Raw genomic sequence first — 22,292 nt, 5'->3', positions numbered from 1 at the left:
CAAACTTATTCAAATAAAAAGAAGCTACTAGGAAAAATATTTCACATGTGCTTTTTTCCTGCACCTTCTCTTAGTCAGGAAAACTTTCTCAAGAAGAGTCTTTTATTAATACAATTGCAGTGAGCATGTCTTTAGCTTATTGTAAGAGGATTTAGACAGCTTCAGCTTTTGTCAACAGACACAAGCTGCAGTAAGTTCCTGCTTGATGACTCACCTCAAACACCCTGTGGCATTGAAGAATACTTCTGGGTCAATAATTTCTCTTGTCCTATTGCAGCTGCCATCAGACCAGCCAGAGAAAGGGATGATAACACAGTCTGTCAAGACGGGGAGGGCCTCCTGTATCAACTCTTCTTTTAATTCATCGGTGGAGGAGAGGTTCCAGAGCAGTCCTAGGAAGGAGGTGGGAAACAAGCTCAAGCAGAGGGTCACCATGCATTAGAAACTTTCTTTAGGTGAGAGAGAATTCCAGAAATTAAGTCCATCTTCACTCCACCCCTCTTTGAACTAAGGGTGCAGAGGCTGTCCTAAACCCTAGTCTGTCCATCTCTATGGGAGACAGGCAGGATGGGTGCCAGGAGCATGGTATCATGTGGACGTGGGCATCTAAGCATCCTGCCTCCTCCCAGAATTGATGTTTATTGCCATTAGGTTGCAGGGGGAAGGGATCTCTCCATGGATCTCGTAAAGGCTTGCACACAAGACCTCAGTCACAGCTGAGGGTGACCTGCACCAACAGACTCACGTCAATCCTTCCAGAAAAGGTGAGACACCAATGAGATAACCTGCCCAACCATATTGGGATTACCAGCACCCTTGGCCTTCCCTGGGAACAGCATGGGGGCCAGGGTGCAGGAAAGCACGGGAATAGCAGGGGGGCCACAGCTGTGGGGAGAAACTTGGGGCAAGTGCTTTCCCAGTGGACACTTTATGATGTGAGGAACCCTTATGAGGCATCAAAGTGCCTTCTGTTTTATGTTGCCATTTGATGCGACAGGAGTATAAAACATCCTCTTTGTGGTATGGCAGCACCATGGCTACTAGGCGTTTGTGTGCTGGAGCAACACGGACCACAGGCAGGGAGGAGCTGAGGGCTGAGCAGTCTCTGTGTACCTGTCAGTTGTTTCTGAATTTCAGTGTTCCCTGTCCTCCGTAGGAGGCTCACGCACTCCCTTATCCCATTCTGCCGCCGGGTTTCTATCTTGTTGGTTGGATTCTTGAAGACCAAATTTCGGAGGGCTCCAGCTGCTGCCCGCTGTACGTTCTGGTTTGTGCTGCGGAGCAGCTCAACGAGCTTGGCGATTCCCCCCAGCCGATAGACCTGTACCAGGAAAGACATGCTGCCATCAGCACAGTGTGCAGAGCATCGCTGGGACAGGGACAACTAGAACTGTCATGGAAATGCAAGCAGTCAACATGGCATATACTCGGGGGAGCTGGAAAAGCAGACCTGGCAGTAAAGGATGGCTAGAGCTTGCAGATGGCATGTCTGGTTCAGGCCATAGGTCATGAGCACAAAGGTGCTGGCCTTGAGCTTAAACTCTGGAAGTGGATGTCTATGAGTAATGGCCAGGGACCGAACCCTTTGCTGATGTAAATGTGCTTGCTCCCACAAACTTTCACCTACCTCCATCAGTTTGCATCAGGTGAAAATGTTGCTCTGCCTATCTGTAGAGGCCATTTACAGCAATATAATGACATGATGTGGTAATTTATCTGCATCCTGAAATCACAGGCTGAGCTTAGAGGGATGGTCACGGTACAGCGTAAACACCCTCGAGGTCAGCCAGAAGCAGTACTGGGCCATGCTCCAGCAGTCGGCAGGGGCAGCATCAGAAAGGGGTGTGAACCCCGACCTGCAGGACACCACACACATGCCGGGGAGGTTTGAAGGCAAATTCCTCCAGCTGAGCTCTCCAAAATGGTGAGGGTTCCTGCTGTAGGATGTCCTCTGTACCAGGTCTCCTGGGGACATGATCCCGCATGCAGCCCCTCCTGGCACAAACCAGCCCATCGGCTGGAGATTTGCTGACAATAGGAAATGAATGAGCACCTTTTAGAGAGGAAAGAAAACAAGAGTGCGCTCGGATGACTCACATACCTGCTCTGACACATCTTTCTGGGAAGCAGTGGGACAGGCCAAGGCTCAGAGAGTGTTTTCAACGGTAACGAAGGGTGTGGCCACCCCACAATTAGCGACTAATGTGGGCTGGGGTACCTGTGCTCAGTTCAGCCACGGCAAGGGCACAGAGGTACATCCCCACACTGTGCCACCATGTCCAGCTCCATTATTGTGCCAGGAAATGGAAAGCCACCTCTATAGGGATGGTATCTTGATAAACTCATGTTTGCATGACTACAGATATGCCAGGGTGGGGATAAACTTCTGTGACAGTCTTGCTGTAGCAGATCCGTCCTTGAGACTGCTTCCTTTGCTGCATGTTGGCACAAATTTATTAATCGGAGAGTAAGAGCATAAGAAAAATAAGCTGTGCTATAAGAAGGGCTTCTGTTTGATCAAATATCTTTGTACGTGATCACTAATTAACCCATTAGCTGAGATGGCTGAAAATGGCTGAAATGGCTGAAAATGGCTGAAAAGTCACTGAGCAATGCACAATGAAGATCACAGTGAGATTTAGGGCAATTTTGTGTGTTTCTGACACTGCAGCTCTCATATAGCAAAAGATTCATGTGAAGCCAGGTGCAATTGCATCTGGAAGAGGACACTGCATCGGGATGGCTGCTCCTGTATCCCCAAAACCCGTCAATCTGTGTCACAGCAGCTTATGGTGATAAGTTGGACACAGTCTCCTCTGCTGCCTGGTAACTATTCCCCTGTGTTAAAATCCTGACTGACTGCTATTAAGAGAAAGTGGTCACTAATAGCTGAAAAATCTACTTAATTAATTCCTGAGTGTGACTAATGAGGTATAAGACTCCATCATGAAAATCAAAGGGACCTATGGATCCTTCGTACTGAGGAAAACCAGTTTCATCCATCTCATGTGCCATCACATCCAGTGTGACAGCAGAGCTCTGAAGGAGTTTGCTCACCTCTTGCTTGGCAGACTCATCCTGGAAGCAGGTGTGCTGGAGGTAGTAAGCACCCATGGCCTGGTATTTGTCATCAGAGGAGCACAGAAGTTGTATGGCTTTCTGGATGGTCATTGTACCACTGTCTATCTCATCACCACATATTCTGTGTTAAAGAGAAATACAGCATTGGATGAGTGCTCAGCCAAAAGGGCTATGTCAGTACTGGAAATTGTTAGGAAGGAATCAATTACAAAATATAAAATATTATCACATCGCTGCATAAACCACATAGTGCACCCCTAGTGCATTTCTCTGTCTCAAATAAAGGATTATAGAAGTTGAAAATATACAGTGGAGGACACTCAGGCTAATAAATCATGGATCCAGTCTATCCAGAAACAAAGGAGACAGAAAATAAAAGCTCGGTTGAGGTGCTAGATGTCTAAAATCATGTCTAAAGTGGAAGGTTTAATGAACAGAGAACCAGTATTCACTGTTGCTCAAATAAAAGAATTAGTGGACAAGAGTGGAACCATCCATCAGGTTATTAGAATCATAGAATCACAGACCGGTTTGGGTTGGAAGGGACCTTAAAGATCATCTAGTTCCAACCCCCTGCCACGGGCAGGGACACCTTCCACCAGACCAGGTTGCTCCAAGCCCCATCCAACCTGGCCTTGAACACTGCCAGGGAGGGGGCAGCCACAGCTTCTCTGGGCAACCTGAGCCAGGGTCTCACCACCCTCACAGCAAAGAATTTCTTCCTAAGATCTAAACTAAATCTCCCCTCTTTCAGTTTAAAACCATCCCCCCTTGTCCTGTCACTCCATGCCCTTGTAAAAAGCCCCTCTCCAGCTTTCCTGTAGCCCCTTCAGATACTGGAAGGTGCTAGAAGGTCTCCCTGCAGCCTTCTCTTTTCCAGGCTGAACAGCCCCAACTCTCTCAGCCTGTCTCCATAGCAGAGGTGCTCCAGCCCTCTGAGCATCTCCATGGCCTCCTCTGGACTCGCTCCAACAGCTCCATGTCCTTCTTGTATTAGGATAATCTAAAGTAGGTAGATGCTTTTCCCATAGCACGTGATCCTTTGATGTGAGATGTGGTGGAAGCAAAAACGTGAGAGCAGTTGCTGGTCTCGGGAGGCTAGAGCAGATCCCTTACGAAAAGGCGACAGGCATGCCATCTGGAGTGGTGGGATGGACAAATATTGAGTTTATGAAATACTAATAACAGCACTAAGACATCCTGCTCCCAGGGTATGTTTATATTGGTAGTCTCCAAGCTCTTCATAAAAGTTGGCCACTGTCATCATCCCCTGTTATAGGTAAAGAATGTGCCTACAGACTCCAGAGGAAGGTTATTAATACCTCTGGCTTGGAGCAGGACTGAAACCTGGGGAAAAATACAAACACCTGAAGATTTGTCCACTTCTTTAGAAATATGAAGGTCCTGCTCTCTTTGGCTTGTACTTATTTAGCATCATCTGTGATGTTTTAACCACATAAAATGAGAAAAGGGTACTAACTTTCAGGCTGATGAAGGGGCTCTGAACTGCAAAGCTTGTCTGTGTTTCCAGTTATATCAGTCAGTCTAATAATCTCTTCTTAGCATCCTTGCACCTTAGGCCTGCAGCTGGCTGCAGCAGGACCTCCACTCAAGGCAGCAGTGTAAGCATTAATATGCATCGGAGTAAATGACCACGCGAAGTTCAGGACTGAGAAGAGTCAAAACCCAAACTCCTGTTTTTCAGCAGTGACAGGAGACAAATGGGAAACGCTTTGTTAACAGTGGATGAAATCAAAAAGTGTGGTGGCTTTGCTAGGACAACTAGGTCATTGTTGTGCCTGACTGATGTCATTCCCGGTTCAGGATCCAGTTGTGACTGATGGGGAGTTTTGCCTGGAGATCAGGGAGATCAGTTCCTGTTTGAACCACATTAATATGTATACAAGCTCTTGCACCGTGTCATACTAGTGACTGACTATGTAGAGGGGCTGATCATCTTCAGACAATCCAATAGACTAACAAAACAGGGTGGTTTTTTTAAATGAACCTATTGCATTTGAAGTATTAAGTATCACTACGAGGGAGTGGCTGCTTCTAGGCACGGGATATGCAGATTCATTTTGGTTGTGCCAAAGAAATGTTAAGAATAAGGAGTAGAAAGGACACCCAAGTGTGGTCATCACTGTCAGGAGCTTACAATAAGATAAAATATTTTGTCCTTAAGCATTCAAAGGTTCACCTCTACAGTGAATAATATCCACAATTCTATAGCAAATTTCATACAAAATATCAAAAGCCAACTATTATGCCGTGACACTGGAAGACAGCATGAAAGACTGTTTTGTCTCCGCTACCCTCACTGGTGTAAAGTTGCACCGAGTTTAAATTACTCATTTAAGCACCTGTGTAGTCAATGGAGAGAAATAGGTGCTTCCAAAGAACAACTTGCCTTTGTGTCTTAGACATTTTTCCTAAGACAGGAAGACCTGACCTCTGGAGATACCTCTGCCTCTGTTGGTATACAGGCATGATAGACAACAGTCTTGGATTGGACCTTAAACATTCAATGTCTAAGGTTAGATGAACCTCATTCCACTTTTATTTCTACACTAACAATAAAACATCACTTCATCATATGATTTTTCATCAGTTTGAACCTCTATCAAAACTTGGCTCCAAGAAACTTCCATTACACTTGCAAAAAGCAAACACAAAACTGGAAAGACAAAGTTTAAACTAGAAAATATGGAACCTCAGAAATCTTTGGTTTGGATCCAGGATGCTGTGATTTTCTGTTAGTCTCTTTCATTACTCCTGAGACACACAATAGAGCTGAAACACCAATGGATCCAGCATGAGTAGCACCAGAGGGACTTCTCCTTTGAGAATTCAGACCTGGGTTGGCAGTATGGGGAGGGTGGCATATTAATAACAATACCAGGTCAGTGGCCATGCAGCGTATGTAATCATGGTGAATTATTTTTCTTTCTTTTTAATTTACCAACTTGAGAAAACCCCTAAATCACTTTTTATGAGAAAGAAGGATGTCCATTCAGTCCAGCTATTCAAGGAAGGCGATTTTCTACACATCCACTCCATAAAAGGACGAAACCCTCCTTCAGCAGGGAAAAACTAGGCATTCAGGTCCAGTTCTGTGTGGGAAAAGATGGGGAAGGTTTGGTTTCCCCTGCTGGCTCACCAACAGGAGAAGTTCACAGAGGGTGAGCAGCCAGGCTCAGTCATGCCATCCAAGAAGAAGCAGTGATTATTCGTAGCTGAGAATATAATCAACCTGGAAAAGCCTGTGCTAGTGGGAGATTGTTCATCAGCCAGTCAGGGATATTCCTAACCAGATCTACTCTACGAGAACAGCAGCCTGCTCCAAGACAAATTCTTGGACTGTGGCCATCTCCAGCTTGGGCCAATATGCCTGGTAGGAAGAGCTCCAAAGGTGGTTGTTCTTCCACAAGAAAGAAGCAATCAGAATAGGGAGAAACCTCAATTAGAAATGATTCAACAGGAGACAAATTAGATGATCAGATTCAGGTGTGGAAGGGAAACAAATACTTAACAGTATCAGTATCACAGAAAGGCAAATTCCCTCATTTAGTACTAATGCCTTTCATTCACTTTGTATTAGCAGATTGGTTTGCATTCATCAGATCTAAGTTTCCATCCTGGTTGTTAGGGCTACAAGTCCCAGGAGAGGAGGAAACCAGAAACCTCCAACAAATTCCATTTTTCATTAATAAAATCAGAGTGAAGTCACTCAAAACAGAGTGTCTAGCACATCCAAGCCTTCCAGAATCAGGCCACACTGGAGCAAACCCAATAGCCATGCTCCACGCCAAGCAGACATGCCCACCTCTGGGACATGGCACCAAGGTTTTGATGCCACTGAAAGCTCAGCTGGAGCTTCCCCTCAGGCTTTGCTGCGTGGGTAGATACCAGGGAAGATGGGCACAGATTAACACTGAGCCAGGGAGGAGGAGATCCTCACCATGTGCAACGAGATGAACCCTGCCGGGGCAGCATCACACACAGCTCCACAGCAATTGCTATGGATGCAAACACACAGTGCAGACAAACTCACATCACAAGGAGTCAGCACTGTGAAAGAGTCATTTTTAGAGGCAGTTTATCCCAAATACGAACAAACCAAAATGAAGGTGCCTATCATTGTACTTGGTTTTGCTTTCATTGCGTGGCATAGCCCTGGAGAATTTATGTTTTGATACTAATTGCCTTTATTTATCCCAAAAGAGAGGAGATCTGTCAGAAAACACCCTCAGTACCTTTTCTGACTCTTTCAATAACTTTTGTATGTTTTCACTGTTTATAGTATTTCCAGAGAGACTCAGCTCCTGCCTAAGAATGAATGGTTACAGGACACACACTTACTGTCCCTGAACTTTAGCCACAGCTCACAGAGGATGCTGCAGCTCAGCTTGGGCCAAGTCAGTGTCACCATGGACAAATATGACCATATGGAAAATCCAAAGGGTTGCCCCAGCCTTTACTGCCTCCTTCGTAGCTGCCAGCCTTTGACAGAGTAGGACCAAGATATTACATACACTTGCTTTGCCATGATCTCCAGTTAGGTGTTTAGTCTCTTTCTCCCATATACAGAGAATGCCAAAGGGAAATGCATCCATGTCTTAAAATGAGGCCAAAGGTGCATGTGGTGTTATAGAAGACAACACATATTGTAGGTGTCCATTAATGGCTCCTGATCTATATCAGCAACCCTTAAGCTGGGGAATGTCTGCAGACACCCCAGCTCACTTCTTCATCTTCACAAATGTGAATACCCTGAATCATTCACAAGGGGTGAAATTAGTCTGGCTTCTCAGTAATGTCTCCAGCTCAGGCAGCGGGGTTTCCCTTGAAATCAACCAAGAGGCATTGACTTGGTTAGGTGGTAACTCACCTACCTACCTCAGATTTCAGGTCCATTGGCCACAGACTGCATCTCTGCAAGGGCAACAGGGGCACCCAGCTCAGATGCAGGCATCTCCTAAAGAAGTGATATGCATGTAACCAGCTGACTCCTGCACCAACTATTGCAGAGCCACAACCAACATGTATCACGATCTAGCCTGGCCCTGGGCTGTCAGTCCCGTGTGCATGTGGTATCTGAAGCATTACGTGCAACACGTCTGCAAGCAGAACTAATACAGTGTCAGTCGGCGGTAACCACAGTTTTCTTGTACCTCAAGTTCCAGCTGGAGGCAGACAAAAGACTCAAAGTTTTCTAGGATCCATTAAACATCACATTCTTTATCACTGCTTCTCGTTATCGCTACCTGATGACCAAGCAGGATGTAGAAACCTTTTTTTCCTGACTGGGCTGAATTGCAACATGTTATTTAGCTAAAAGCTGGCTAGCTCAGGATGACACACTGTCACTTGGAGCATGTTGCAAGTACCACTCATCAGAGGAAATGGTTAAAAGCAGGCAAATATGTGTAGCCTTCTCCAGCTGCTGAAAGCACTGTTGCTGCTAGTTTCCAGGATGAAAAGCTGCAGATCTGCAGGATGTCACAAGACCTCAAAAAAGAGAAGGGTTCTGGGGAGAAGAGGGACCCCTGAACACCAAAACTACTATCTCCAGCTCTATCAGGTAGAAAGACTCACTCCAGAGAGCTGCATGTGAGCGCTGCTCATTGAGAACTGCCTTTGGGCAGGAGCCACCAGAATAATCCATGAACTTCTGAGCCCAGGACAAATATACTGTGCTTGGAAATGTTGTTCCAGATATGACATAATGCTTACAAAGGCTTAAGCCTCTGAGTGGTTATAGAGAAGTATGTCTGGAAAGGACATCAGAAGGTCCCTTTCTGCTCACTGAGGCAGGATCATAATGACAGGGGTGGTGGAAGAGAATATACTTCAGGAGGAGGTTTCTCAAAGCAAGTCAGTACTGTTTAACCTCCTGATCTGAACAAACAGTGCAAAACTCAGATTTCATCACCAGAACCAACACTATGGGGTGAGTAAAACCCTACATCATGGTTTAGTTTATCATAGAATCATAGAATGGTTTTTCCTGAAAAACATTTGGGTGTCAAACTACTCATCAGCTAGCTAGAGGAAAGGTGCTTTCATCAACTAGAGTGGCTTCTGAGAGATAGTTATCAGAGACAGCTCTTCCATGTCGTACACAGCCAAAGGCAGTTCAATCAATGGAAGCAATCACACAATCAAGAATAGTTCCAGAAATTAAATAACTTTGTGACCAAATGCAGTATAGATAGCTTGACAGTTCTTGCATACTCAGTATTTTGATATCTACATGTCACTCTCAGTACCTGAGACCATCCAATGTCCCCTTTTCCATCTCACACCATCCAAGGAGATCAGATCCGCAGCACACGACACCTGAGAAGCACCACTCTTGAACCAGTACTGACACTGTCCACAGTCACTGCATTACAGACCAGTTTTGTGTCACAGACAGACCCAGTGGATCACAGGTCCCACTGTAATCACTCTCACAGCAATGGAAATCACCACACTGGATCACCTCTGAAAGCGTGGAAAAGATCTAGCCCTTCCCTTGCTCACAGAGACGGTTTGCTAACTTGCAGACAAGATATTCACCTACACAGGAGATTTGCAGCATGAAAACTGAACACAAAATTATCCTTGTTATAAAGGCAAAAACTCTACCTGAAGAACTACTAGAATAGGAAGAACAGAGCCTCAAACAGGGAACTACCAGCAGCTATTACCCAGCTAAGCCCTCTTCCTGCATGTGGAGGTTAATAATGGGATGCCTACAAGCAAACCTCTCCCTACTCAAAGATTCAGCTATTCAAATGGAGCTCGAGCTCTCTAAGTGCAGAATCCTCCAACCAGAAATATTCTACACAGCAGAGAGAGCTTAGATATGGTCCTAACCCATCTCTGAAGGCCCCTTCCCAACAAAAGCACACTACAGACCAAGGCTAACAGTGACCTGCCAGATACTTTATAAGGGCTAATGGCCTGGCAAATAAGTAATTTTTTCAGAGAGGACAACTCCTTAGTATGTTTCCAAAACTTTAAGGACAACTGCTGCCAACCTCATCTCCTTTGAGTCAAGAGCAGAAGTGCTTGAACAAACTGCCCTCCGAACTGATCCAGCTCTGCAGTGAGTTTCACGCGAAGCAGGGGGGGTGTGTCCCAGCCAAATCAGATTTACTCAGGGGACACAGCCCCAGCTGAGCCTACGACTTGAAGCCTGACGTTTCCACATCAGAACCAGTTCTGCCAGATGAGCCATGCCCCAAGCCAGGAGAAGTGTATAAATGGAGCCACTCCCTAACTAAAGGGCATCCAGCACTGGATGTGCTGTGTTCCTCTCACAACAGCAGCTCTCTTTCTACTCAGAAAATGCCATTTTTTATTCAAGTGACCTGTCCAAAGCAATGACCAAGTCTACAACCATGAGCAGGACTTGCTTTGGAAAGAGCATGCCTGCCTGGAGCTAACTTCTCAAAAGCAATATTTTCCCTAGGCAAAAGCCAGCTGCAGTCCCATGTTTAATCGTTCTGCCATCCCTCCCACTACGCTTTTATGGTCTTTAGTCAGAAATTCCCTAGAACAAGTTACTTCCAGTTTATGTAACCTCTCTGTTTCCCATTCCAGAGGAATTACACAGGTTCAGAAAGTAGCAAGTCAATGCCACCGGTGCTTTGAGTTGGCCAGAGCTAATTTTGCATGTGTTAAACTTGAAGTAACTGGGCACATGGGAAGCTAAGGTTTCATAAAAACATGCTAACGGGCGAGTGACATTTCGTGGCATACACACTCTGAGACATACTTCTCCTCCTCAATACAAAACGAGGGAGGCTGAGGAGAGAATTAGCTAGAGAAAACTGGAAATCAACATTCAGACATGAAAAAGGGCATGATTTGGCTCACACTGCTGACGGTGAGGAGGGATTTTCTCAATATCTACATCACGCGTTGGGTCAACAACTCTGTTGAGTTACAACAAAGGCTATGAGCACTGTTACTTAGTCTCACACTTATGCTGAAGTGTGCAAATTCTCTTTTGGACCAGGGACCACCAGAAATGAGCTTGGGAGCTTCTAGTGTTTGTGTGACAAGATGCCACATCTGTCTGGGAGTTGTGATAACTTCTCGGTTGGTGCAGAGCAGGCCCTGTATGACAGTGATGCAGCAACAGTAATGCAGTAGCCCCTGGGAATGCTTGTGGAAGATGCAGACCCTCCTTCTCCAGCCCCATAAAACATTGCAATCTTGAACTGCAATATTTTGCAGTTCAAAACATGCAAACCATAGTCTTCCAAGACTATGGTTTGTGCAGACGAAATGTCTTCCAAGATTATGGCAGATTATGGTTGGTGCTCCAGAGCCGGAGGCAGCGTAGCCATCAGCATCAGGGCAGCTTTGAATCAACATCACTGTAACGCCATCAAAACCCTGCGAGGCTTTTTTTAGTAGAGGTCTGCTGCATTGCACCGATATATGAGCTTGGGAGTGTCTGAGCTCACAAGTGTGTTTTACATGCCCTGTTGTTGTAGGCAACATTTACAAGAAGGGACCTGATGCTAACTGAGACATGAAGGACCATCCTCCACCTTTGCATAATTCCTAACCCCAATGGGACTGGATGATCTGGACAGGAAGGAATTGAACAGCTTCCGTTCCCTCCCCTTTGCTGGCTAGGTAAATTATTCCAATTAGGCTATTTATTTCAATTTCAGACTCAATTTTTTCTGGAACCTAAATCAGACCTTTTGGGAGAATGAAGCAAGGGGTGGGTGGAAAGACAGAGGGGTAAATATGACCACTTAGCAGGTTCTCAGCTGTGCCCTGCTCAGACCCTCAGGAACCAACTCCTTCAAAGTCATTTGATTTTTTAGGTTTGTTTTCTGCCAAATCAAAGCAGTGTGACAGCCAGGAGAGGCACCCAAACCGCACACCAGGCTTTCCACTCTTCACCTCCTCACCCTCATCTTGCAAAGGAGCTGTCACCTAATACCACCACAGAGACGGGGGGGATCATCTTGCCCACCATCGCACAGCTACAGCAGAGATATACACACTGAGCCAGCCATATTGGTTTCCCTCTGTAGCCCGTGAAAAGAAATAAGCCCTTTAAGAGTGTGACTCATGTGACCCACTTCAGACTCTATGCAGGATGCGATTAAGCGCAGTGTGCACTGGTGAGCAGATCTCCAGTGGCTGTCAAGCAGCTCAAGCGACTAGCTCTGATGGACAGACCTCCACAGCAGATATCTACATTTACTCCGACTCAGCCCACTGCAGCAGACTTACTTGGAGCTGGACTGATTCTGTCCATAAACCACGTCCTGCTTGCAGCTCATCATGGGCTGGGCATAGACCACATCAGGCTTGTTGCTTGAAGGGCAGGAGAGGGCCCGTGCTGGCATTTTTTTACTTGTCCTGGTAGTTCCTTGCTGGGTGCTACAGCTGCTGTAGATGCTCTGGCGGTTCAAGGTTGCCTTGTGCTCTACTCGGCCGCCCACCTGACTCTTCCTCAGCGTGCCCCGGGGTGGTTCGCAGTAGAGGTCGGGCTCGCTCCGGCTGCTCTTGATGTTCTGCACAAAGCAGTAGTCGCTGCCGGCCCTGGCGGGGCTGCAGACAGCCTTGCTGTAGTGCCTGCCGCCCCAGCCCTCCATCTGGCTGTACGAGCTGTAGCGCCTGTTCTCCACATCCCGTTTCAGGGTCCCGTTGTACAGCTGGTCAACAAGAAAACAGGAGACAAAAAAATTAGGAAAGGGTTGAGCTGCAGATCAACATTGCCAAGCCCACTCCTACGTGAGCGTCATGGCTACCAAATTCCTATGCCTCTTAGGTATTTTTGTGGCCCAAAATTTACAAGAGGTTAGCCCACCTGCAGCCCTGACAAAGGTGTCAAACCCTCCCTTGAAATCCAGGGACACTTAGTGATCAGGATACGGCATCCAGGAGCTTGAAAGCAGAACTGAAAGCTCAAACATGACTCTGGCGTTAGAGAAAATGCCTTATTTGTAACACATAGGGTCTAACCACAGAATCACAGAATCCCAGACTGGTTGGGGTTGGAAGGGGCCTCTGGAGATCATCCAGCCCAACCCCCTGACAAAGCAGGGTCACCCAGAGCACGTTGCACAGAGTCATGTCCAGGCGGGTTTGAATATCTCCAGAGAAGGAGACTCCCCACCCTCCCTGGGCAGCCTGTGCCAGGGCTCTGGCACCCTCACAGGAAAGAAGTTTTTCCTCATATTCAGATGGAACTTCCCAACAACCCAACCTTCAGTTAGAGGAGCTCACATTACATCTCTTGCCATCACAGAGAACGACGGCCCATTCTGACCTTCCAGCATTGCCTGCATTTATTTTTAATTTCCTTATGCTATTTTGTTCCCCTTCCATCAATAAGTTCCTTAAGAAGGAAGTAAAGGGAGTGAAAAATCAGTAAGAAGGGATCTTGAATCTCATTGTGCCAGGAAACAAGTGGAGACAATTAATATCTGCTTATGAATTACAAGGTGTGTAGTATCAGCCCATATAATGGGATATTCTGAGAACAATGGAGGATATGCAATAAGAATTGAGATGACTAAGCCAGGAAGAAAAAAAAAAGAATAAAAGACAGTAAAAAAAAAGAACTGCAATTAATCAAACAATAAAATGGCTTTAGCTGGCCTGCTGTCAGTTCAAAATGTCTTCACATCACCAAAAGTCCTCCAGATTTGCCCCAAGTACACCAGGATTGAGTGCAATATTCTTTTGCAATATTAAACCTTCTGGATGCCAATGTTGGCACCTGGAAGCCTGAAGGGTTGTGTCCAAGTGAGAGACAAGTCACTAAGATGTGTACTCCAGAAAGGAAAGTAAATAAAGCTATTTTAGTGCTGTTTGCCCTGTTATATTGATTTTTTCCACTGCATCTCCCTTAGCACACTAGCAAGCAGATCTCTAAGACATACAGCAAACAGGCATAAAAAGAACTAAAGAATAAAGCTGCCTGCCCCATTCCCCCTTTGGTTTATCTCAGGAAAGCTCATCTGTGTTCTCTTGTTGGGCAGAGGTTTTTTTTCTCACCTAACTTTAAGCAGCAGTACTTTGGATGCCTCTTTCTGCAAAAGCCACCCAAGGATCCCTTGGGCTGAGAGAGAAAAGTCAACACTGGCACCTTATTATTTCCATGGAGGTTGAAGGCACAAGGAGTGAAAAGCCTGTGCCTGGTGCAATAGTTCATGTCACTGAAAAAAATCTGTATTTCCTAACCCAGAAACACCATGGGATGGAGAAATTGGTATCCTCTGCAGGCTCACCCTGAGTCCCGCTGCTCTGCCCCAACTTCATCCCAGCCCTGAGCACACTCAGCATCATTCCCGTCTCCAACAGTCTGCAGAATTGTCATTATGTTAATTAATTAAGCCAAATATTTCCATTAACAAACTGGTCTTCAGGAATGCACTGAATCCTCTCTCCTGTGTCCCAGAGAGTTGCACAGGTAACGGCTGAAAACTTTTAAAAGGGGTTACCCAGCAGATGTGCCATCTGGGTGAGAAGAAGAAACTCTTTAGCCCAGCTACGCCTATACCCAGATTCTCAGTCTGAAGCAGTTTTCATACTTTCGTTCTGCACGTTTGCATCTAAACAGGTGAATTGCTGGAAGGGGTGAAAAGGAGGTGAATTCTCTTTGCATTTACTGCAGAGGACAGAGAAAAAACCTGTTAGTACTGCAGCACAGTAGGTAACAGGTTTGGTGCTTACTGCAGAGCTCCCAGGGGTTTGGAAGAAGAATTTGCATGTGATAAGAAGAGCAAGGATGAGGCGCATGGGTAAGTGAGATGAGTCTCGGGGGGCTCCTCTGGCAGTGGGGCAAGCCCACTGACATTTGCAGGATGGCCATGCACAGAGGTTCTCTCCATCCTGGTTTTGCTTTGGATGCAGCACGCACACAGCAACAGCAAGGTGCCCTTTCATGAAGTCATGATCTACCCCACGGCGGATGAGTATGTCCTTCTAAGGGTGATATCATCCTCATTTTTTCTTCATTTTCCTGGGTTCAGAAACCCTCAAGACAGTGAGGGACGGGACAGGGCCGCGGGCAGGAAGGCGCAAGGTGGGCTTTGCTGGTCAGTGGAGTGGAGAGCCCACTCCCAGGGCTGGGTGGAGGACAGAGCAGCAGCTTGTTAGATGTGAGCCCTATCGTTTTTCTTTATGAGTCACTATAAGCTGGGATTATTTTGTAGGGCTGTCAGAAGCTTGGCAGAGCTGTGGAGCCCCTGGGCATTTGCTGAAACCAATTCAGCTAACCATGGAAGAGCTAACTTGTTATTTATCTAAAGCTATTGTTTGCTCTCCAGTGTGCTCACATGGGTTCTCCACCAGCAGAACGGGCGAGGGAAGGTGTGTGTCTGTGTTTATAGATATAGAATTATCAATTCTGTATTTCCTGCTGTGTTTTATAGTGGCATATAGCATTGTCCTTTTTCTTGCCAGCCCTGAGATGGGCGAAGCAAAGCGATCGCCTGTTTGGAAAGACACCTTTCTGCAACACAGGGAGCCCTGAGCAGCAAGTCAGTGCAGGTTCTGGCAGGGCGGGGAAGCCTTTTGCAAACTCATGGGAAAATAGTTCCCGTGTGATGTGAAGCTCATTACCAAAGTCAGTCCATGACTTTTATTGCTGATTCTACCAGATGCTTGGCTGAGCCCATTTTAATCTCTTTCAAGTGGCATGGACCTAATTGGTATCTTAGAATTCCTTTCTGCAGCAGGAGCCTCATCCAAAGCCTCCAAATCGATGAGGAGTCTCCTGCCAGCTTCAGCGGATTTCAGACCTGCTTGCCAAATAGTCTCTATGAATCCTTGCACAGACGTAGCTGACCTGATCGCTTCTTGATCTCGGCAATGGGCCATGTCTGTGCATTAAAGGCAGATTTCTCGGACTAAAACCTACGTCCCCATTTCGGATGTTCACCAGGCTAAGTCAGAGACCTTCACTTCTAACACTGCAGCAAACGTGGCCAAGGGAGTGGAGTTCCCCATGTTGTTATCTCTTCGCTGGATGCAGGGATGAGTGAGATGGGATGCACAGCAGAGTCGAAGTGAGGCACTCTGCCATCTGGAGAGGAGATGACATCTCTGAAGGTGAAGGTGATGTTATTACACAGTCTGTGGTTTAAAGAGCCACCTGACAACAATCTCATAACTTTTGCTGATGCCATTACGTGTGTAGAGTGAGCTCTCCCTATGCAGAATAGCATTAGTGAAAGGAAATAATCAATCTCTTGCCTTCAAACCTCATAAACCGCCCAGACTTCCTAACGCCCTGAACTGCATCTGCCCACTGCTTGTGGGTGTTTGCATGGGGGAGGTGGGTCAGGTCCACACCTCCTCCCTTTAGGAGTGCAGAGAAATGCTGGAAAAGACAAGGAAATCCCTCAAAGAGACGTGGAGACGGAAAGCAGTGAGTCCCTCTGCACTGCAAGATCCAGAAACCATTTTAGAAGAGCACAGGCTGCCACCAAGACTTTTCCCCATGGGACCTGAGAAGTCAGGGTAGCTTGGTAGGTCTCTCAGCCAGACACTATCATGCCCTGGCAGTACCCTGCACTTGTAGAGTGCAGGAGGATGCTCACGTGCGGCTGGGCAAGACCGACACCCTGAATTTTAGCCTGAACTCCTCCTCCCTACTGTGAAACGAGCCTGTATGTTTGAGGCCAAGCCTTGGGAGCCGTTCATTCATATTAAAACAAGGAGGGGAGGCACGGGGAGGAAAGGCCGCGAAGATGAGCACTGATAGCAGGTGCTCTTATCAGGCCCAAGGAGTAAGTGCTTTCCTTTGCTGGCAGCAGCAAAGACCTGCCTTTAAATTAATAAGCAGTTGTGGATCACCAGTTCTCAGCCTGCAATATGGGACCATTTTAGGAACATCAGTTGGAATGTCCAACAGTCGCACAAGACAGGTAAACAAATACTTTAACCTCTTATTTCAGCTAGAATAAAACTGGTGCTAGAGAGAAAGTCAAAATGGCATTATCCCAGCCACTGATCATAAGTCCTTTTCTGTCTTTTTCTTCCATAATCCCTTTTGTTTACCAGGAAAAGTCCCTCTCCTCCTCCCGCTTTCCATAGAAGCAGAAGCACAGAGCAAGGCACACCAGCCCCAGCAATCACGCTCCGATCTCAGCGCTGCCTTTCCACGTCCGAGGTCCTCCCAGATAACTGGGTGTTTCTGACTTCTGCATCTAAGGACGCGATCAGTTCATTACCCAGCTCTAATTTTTTCCCTTGCAATTTGTTTGTTTCTAGAGCAGCAGACAGAGAGAAGTAAAGGACTCCGTATAAACACGTCAGGAGCAGGTTTCTCCCAGGCTGGAGGGCAAAGCACAGGCGATGCAACATGACAGCGTCCCACCCTGAGTGATGGGTGGGGAAAACTCTTGATGCTACTTGCGAAACACTTTAGCTGCTGCCTGCTACATACTCCATTGCAGGGAGAAAAATTGCAAAACCAGCAAATATATTGTTTATCTATTTCTGAAACGCTCTTTACCACCTCCCCTGGGTGCTGCCTTTCTGTATGCTTTTTCATCTGGTTCTTTATTCATCTGAGATTCAGGTCTTGATGGTTCAGTTTGTTCTGGCCAAGGAAGGTAATGGCCAACTTGCCACTCCAAAGCATAAAGACTCTTGCAAAACCTCACAGGGATACCAGGGTCTGCCCGAGCAATGATGTGCAACAACTAGAAATCTTTGTTTTCTTTGATAAGATTGCCCAAACCACTCTATTTTTGGGATTCTTTCAAACTTGAACATGTCACCACAGCAAATGACAAATTTTGTTCTGAAATCCTTAGGGAACAAAGCTCCCACTGACGATGAGAGACGTTTGTCCACAGAGGCAAAGCCAGTCAGGGATAGCAGGGAGTGTTCCCGTCTCGTGGCGAACGCCTCTCATGCAGATAATGCATTTGGGAGAGAAAGCTCTGCAACTTTCTCCCACAGAGAACATTTGTTTAAGAATCTACATACAGCCTCTAGTGCAGAGGGATCACCAAAGTGCGTTTCATTAGTGTCATAACGGACATAATTGCTACAGAAACCAAGCTGGGTGGGCTGGTGCAGCACAGAGCCTGAGACCCCCAGCAGTGGTGCCTGAGGAAAGAGGTGGTGAGCACTGGTGGCCCAGTAGCCACTGGTCCCCAACTGTTATGTGCCAGGATCCAACTCAGTTAACTGCTTTAATCAGAGCACCATCAGACACGCCAAATATTCCTTGGTCTGGGAGCAGGGCTGCTCTCAGAAACATTACTCACTACAAGCCCCAGGCTGAGGACCGCTCTGTGGGGACGATGACCTGCTCACCCTTTTGGAGGCAGAGCACCCTAACATCGGAGATGCACCTCCTGCCTTCCTTCCCCACACAGTACACCAGGGGCTTGTTTGCCCCTCACTGGGGGCAGTGCTGGTGGGGGGGTTATGCTGCAGCTTACACCCACATCATGCCGGTGTGTTTCCTTCTTCTGGAAGCAGCAGCACTGGGAGGTTGGGTGTGCTTCTGCACCTTGTCCTGATACTGCGTCATCCTGACAGTGCCAAAACAGACATGGGACCTGGGAACCCCCCTGACTCTCTAGCAGGGATGGACATGCCAATGCAGCAGACTTGGGCAAGAGCAGTATTGCCGCAGGTAGGAATTAAGCCTCAGAGGTCTTTGCTGATGGCATGCATCCTGGCTCCACACAGTGCCTTCTCTTGGCGTTCAGGATTTCGCTGTGCATCTCCAAAGCTGTGCCTGTGGTTGGGGTGAACAGCACACTCGCTGCAACCCACAGGCCACCGGACTGTGACAGTGGCTTTTAGCCCAGTGCTGAACAGATCCCATTTTTGGGGTGGTATTGAGGTGTCAGAGTCAAGGGTGCAGCTCATGCTGAGAGTTCTCCTGCCATGACTGTACTGCTCTAAGTGCCCAGCTTAGCTTACTTAAACCTCCCTCAGGTTTGTCTGTGTAAACTGTGGTCACCACTGTACCTTCTGTGGGACCTCAGGCACTGCTCAGGCCTTACAACAGGACATGGCATAGCCAGCTCCTGCAGTCGGATGGCTTTGGGAACTGGTGGCCACTCATAATTGACATTGCCAGTAGGGTGACAAATGTCTCTAAGGGTCTTCTGGGCTCAATAGCACCTGGACTGAAAGATCACCTAGCACAGAGAGGTTTGGAGTCACTAATGCACTCATTACTGTATCCCACCTTGGTCATTGTGCAAATGGGACTGGGGACTTCATCCCTGAAGGCTGAGCCAATCCCTGACACGTGAGCCAAGGAAACGCTGCAGCCAAGTGCAAACCTGCTGCCCTCACAGTGCCTGTTTCTGGAGTGGTCCCACTGATTTCAGTGTTACCTACACTGATAATGAGGAGGTGCTCATTGCAATGCTACTTACAGTGATGCCACAAACAAGGCACTCCACAAGAGGAATAAAGAGAAAATAGTCTGTAATAGTGGGTAAATCAAAGGTTTTAGTCAGAAGCGTTGACTGATCCAGAGAGAGCTCTTCCTCCAGATCTGTCATTTCTTTTGCTCTAATATTTGAATGTCAGTATCATACGGTTGGGAAGAAAACTCAGAAGAAAAAAGCTTGAGATTTCCAAGAAGACACAAAATAAGACAAAATAAGGAAGTCAGGAATAATAGTTTTTAAGAGCTGTGGGTGAGACAGGATACCTTTTTTTATTTAGAGTCACCATCTAAGGGATTAAGGCAGTGTCTAAGTTGTAGGTGCCGTGAAGCAGCAACATGGACACGGACTGCCTGTTACACCTTTTTAACTCCAGAAGTATTAAGAGTAAGTAATTTTCCTGAATGCTATACTGGATCATTTCCCTGAAATACCTGAATTTGCCTGTGCATCTCAAAGGATTTTGTGACTTCTCAGAAACATTCACGGCACCAGCTTTAGCTGGAAAGAAGTCCAGCAATTTTGTCTTAAAAAATAGATTTGCTTTATCTTTGTTTTCATGTCTTACAACCCAGGAATTACAAATTGGAAACGTTTTTTTAGAATGCCTAAAACCTGCACAGACTTCAAACAGCTCCGCAAAAAAAAGTTAAAGTTAACCCAAGCTGGAGGCTGGTCATAGATGTGTGTAAACCTTTAATGCTTTTGTGGAAGAAGTAAAATGGAGGAGGTTCCTCAGTGTGGTTGGGGAGTATGATGTCTGTTAAGCTTGTTAAGCAGATTTAGGCTTGAGGTTATATGTTCCAATGCGCCAATGGCACTTGGGACTCATCGCCCCTAACTGCAGTCATCTACCTGTCAGGTGACTGCTCCAATCCAGCTGTCAGTGGAAGGAGATAGGCATCCAGAGGGGCTGATTCATCCTGACCTGACAGATCTCCAAGATAGAGGAGATGAATCACCTCCTCGTACCTCTCTCTTTGTTGGATGTGGGAGGAGTCTAGACGACTTGTTAAGACTAAATGGCTGATTTTCAGATAGGCACAGTTAGGTAAGACAAATTTTACTGTGAATCCTTCACAAGTCCCTGTTTCTAAAGTAGCTCAGGTCCTGAAGACCTTTACCAAAAATTTCTAGAATGAAAGGCTTGTAAGACACTTAGGTTTGGAGAAAGACCTTCCCTCATCAGTAAATGCAGAAGAGCCCTTCAGAGAAAAGCCATGAGCTGCGTAAGTCCATGGTGAACCAGAAGTGACTGAACTGCTGTGTCCATGGTACTCTATGGTGTCTGATGGAGGCCTGATCTTCATAATCATCTTGCAAGCTGCTCACCAGAACACCAGCATTGCTGGACTGAAACCCCCAGCAGCCAGTGACATTTCTAACTACCTAGCATTTGTCCAGCTGTCGTCATGATTGGGAAGAAGATCAAGAATGAACAAAATTAAACAATAATCCTCACACCAGCAATGATAGCTGCAGTACCGCCTTGTCAGCATGAGCATGAGCTGGAGGGGCAACTGCAGAGCTGAGGCTTAGCTTCCTCTCTCTTTAACAAAAAAAAGCAGCTAGAAGCTACTGGAATGGCTGAAACAGAGCAATTTTGCTTAGATAAAACATAACAAACTCCATTCAGGAATCACAATTGACAAAGAACAATATGTCATTGAAACAAAACATCACAAACATTTGACTTCTGAAGCTCAGAGACTCCACCTCTGGCTCAGGAGGTCCCTCAGTTGCAAATTTCTGGTGGCCACAAAAACACTCTGGGATGAATTAAAGCCTGGATGAATGAAGCCTGGTTACCATGCTTAGACCCTTCTGCAGGGGTCCCTCAGTGATGGAGACAGGAGACTTGGCTGGATGGGCCTCTGCTCTGACCCATCATAGTCACCCTTTTGGTCTTAGACCAAGCAGAAACACCACTGTCTGGGATCTAACCAGCTCAGCAAAGGACATTGAAACAAGTCAACAGACAGTCTGTAAATAAAAATTTCAAAGACATGCCAGTGCTCCCAGTCCTTCCTTCTGAACACGCAGTAGGCAGCAAACCCAGTGATGCGAACCTAGCAAGTGACATCGCTGCCGTGAAGCAAGCATGCTACACCAAGGCCATTAAGAAAGACAACAAATAAATCTTTCTGAAGCAGAGGAATGCTGATGCTATGAACAGGCAGAGGATCTGGCAACTACCAGAAACAGCTTCAACCGTCTGTGTGCTGGAAGCCAACATAAGCGCCTTTCCTGGTTCAACCCTTTGATAGTTGACAGGGAGCTGCTTTACAGTCCCAGAGTTGTTGAAAGGAGCCCTTTCTTTTTCCCATATTCAAATCCCAGATCTGTGAATTGCTCCTTTCTACTTTATAGCTGATGAAAACCAAGGAAGAACATAATATAGGTCTGAGGTGGAGAGGCAACATGAGCACAAATTGTCCCAGCAGACAATGGAGTGGTTTGGAACGATTCCAAGTGTACCAAGAGTCTGTCACCAAGGACAAGACCAGGACTTGTGTGGGATGTATAAACTTAGATTGCACAAAGACAAGTACTGTCTCACGTGTGCTTTTTCTGGCAATCACCTGTAATATTTTCTTTGGAAATCACTATGGGAGAAGTGGACCACCTCTTTTCCAAGCTCAGTGAATATCTGAAAAGGGTCTGCACTAGCATTGAGGTTGGGAATAGCAACACAGTTAAAATGCAACCCCCCCTGATCATCACCACTCAACCAAATGTTGTTCACAGAGAAGTTTTGGTACATGGAAACAAAAATGGAAACTGTTCCAGGTGAGCAATGGATGTGATCCA

At 46.5% G+C, this 22,292-nt stretch overlaps 1 protein-coding gene across 1 annotated transcript in view; it reads right to left on the bottom strand.

Annotated features, from left to right (window-relative positions):
* The window catches only part of PKP1 (plakophilin 1), a 44,232-nt gene that overhangs the window by 13,727 nt on the left and 8,213 nt on the right, over positions 1-22,292 (bottom strand). The window contains exons 3-6 of the mRNA XM_068419445.1: positions 12,334-12,758; positions 3,058-3,202; positions 1,114-1,321; positions 215-392 (exon numbers count right to left, since the gene is read on the bottom strand). Coding sequence (XP_068275546.1) covers positions 215-392; positions 1,114-1,321; positions 3,058-3,202; positions 12,334-12,758 — 956 coding nt within the window. The remainder of the gene's footprint in view (positions 1-214; positions 393-1,113; positions 1,322-3,057; positions 3,203-12,333; positions 12,759-22,292) is intronic.

This window comes from Nyctibius grandis, chromosome 27, assembly GCF_013368605.1.
Source record: "Nyctibius grandis isolate bNycGra1 chromosome 27, bNycGra1.pri, whole genome shotgun sequence".
Classification (NCBI taxonomy): Eukaryota; Metazoa; Chordata; class Aves; order Nyctibiiformes; family Nyctibiidae; genus Nyctibius; species Nyctibius grandis.
Note: the sequence above shows the minus strand (reverse complement) of the source record. Positions and strands in the feature narration are given on the sequence as shown.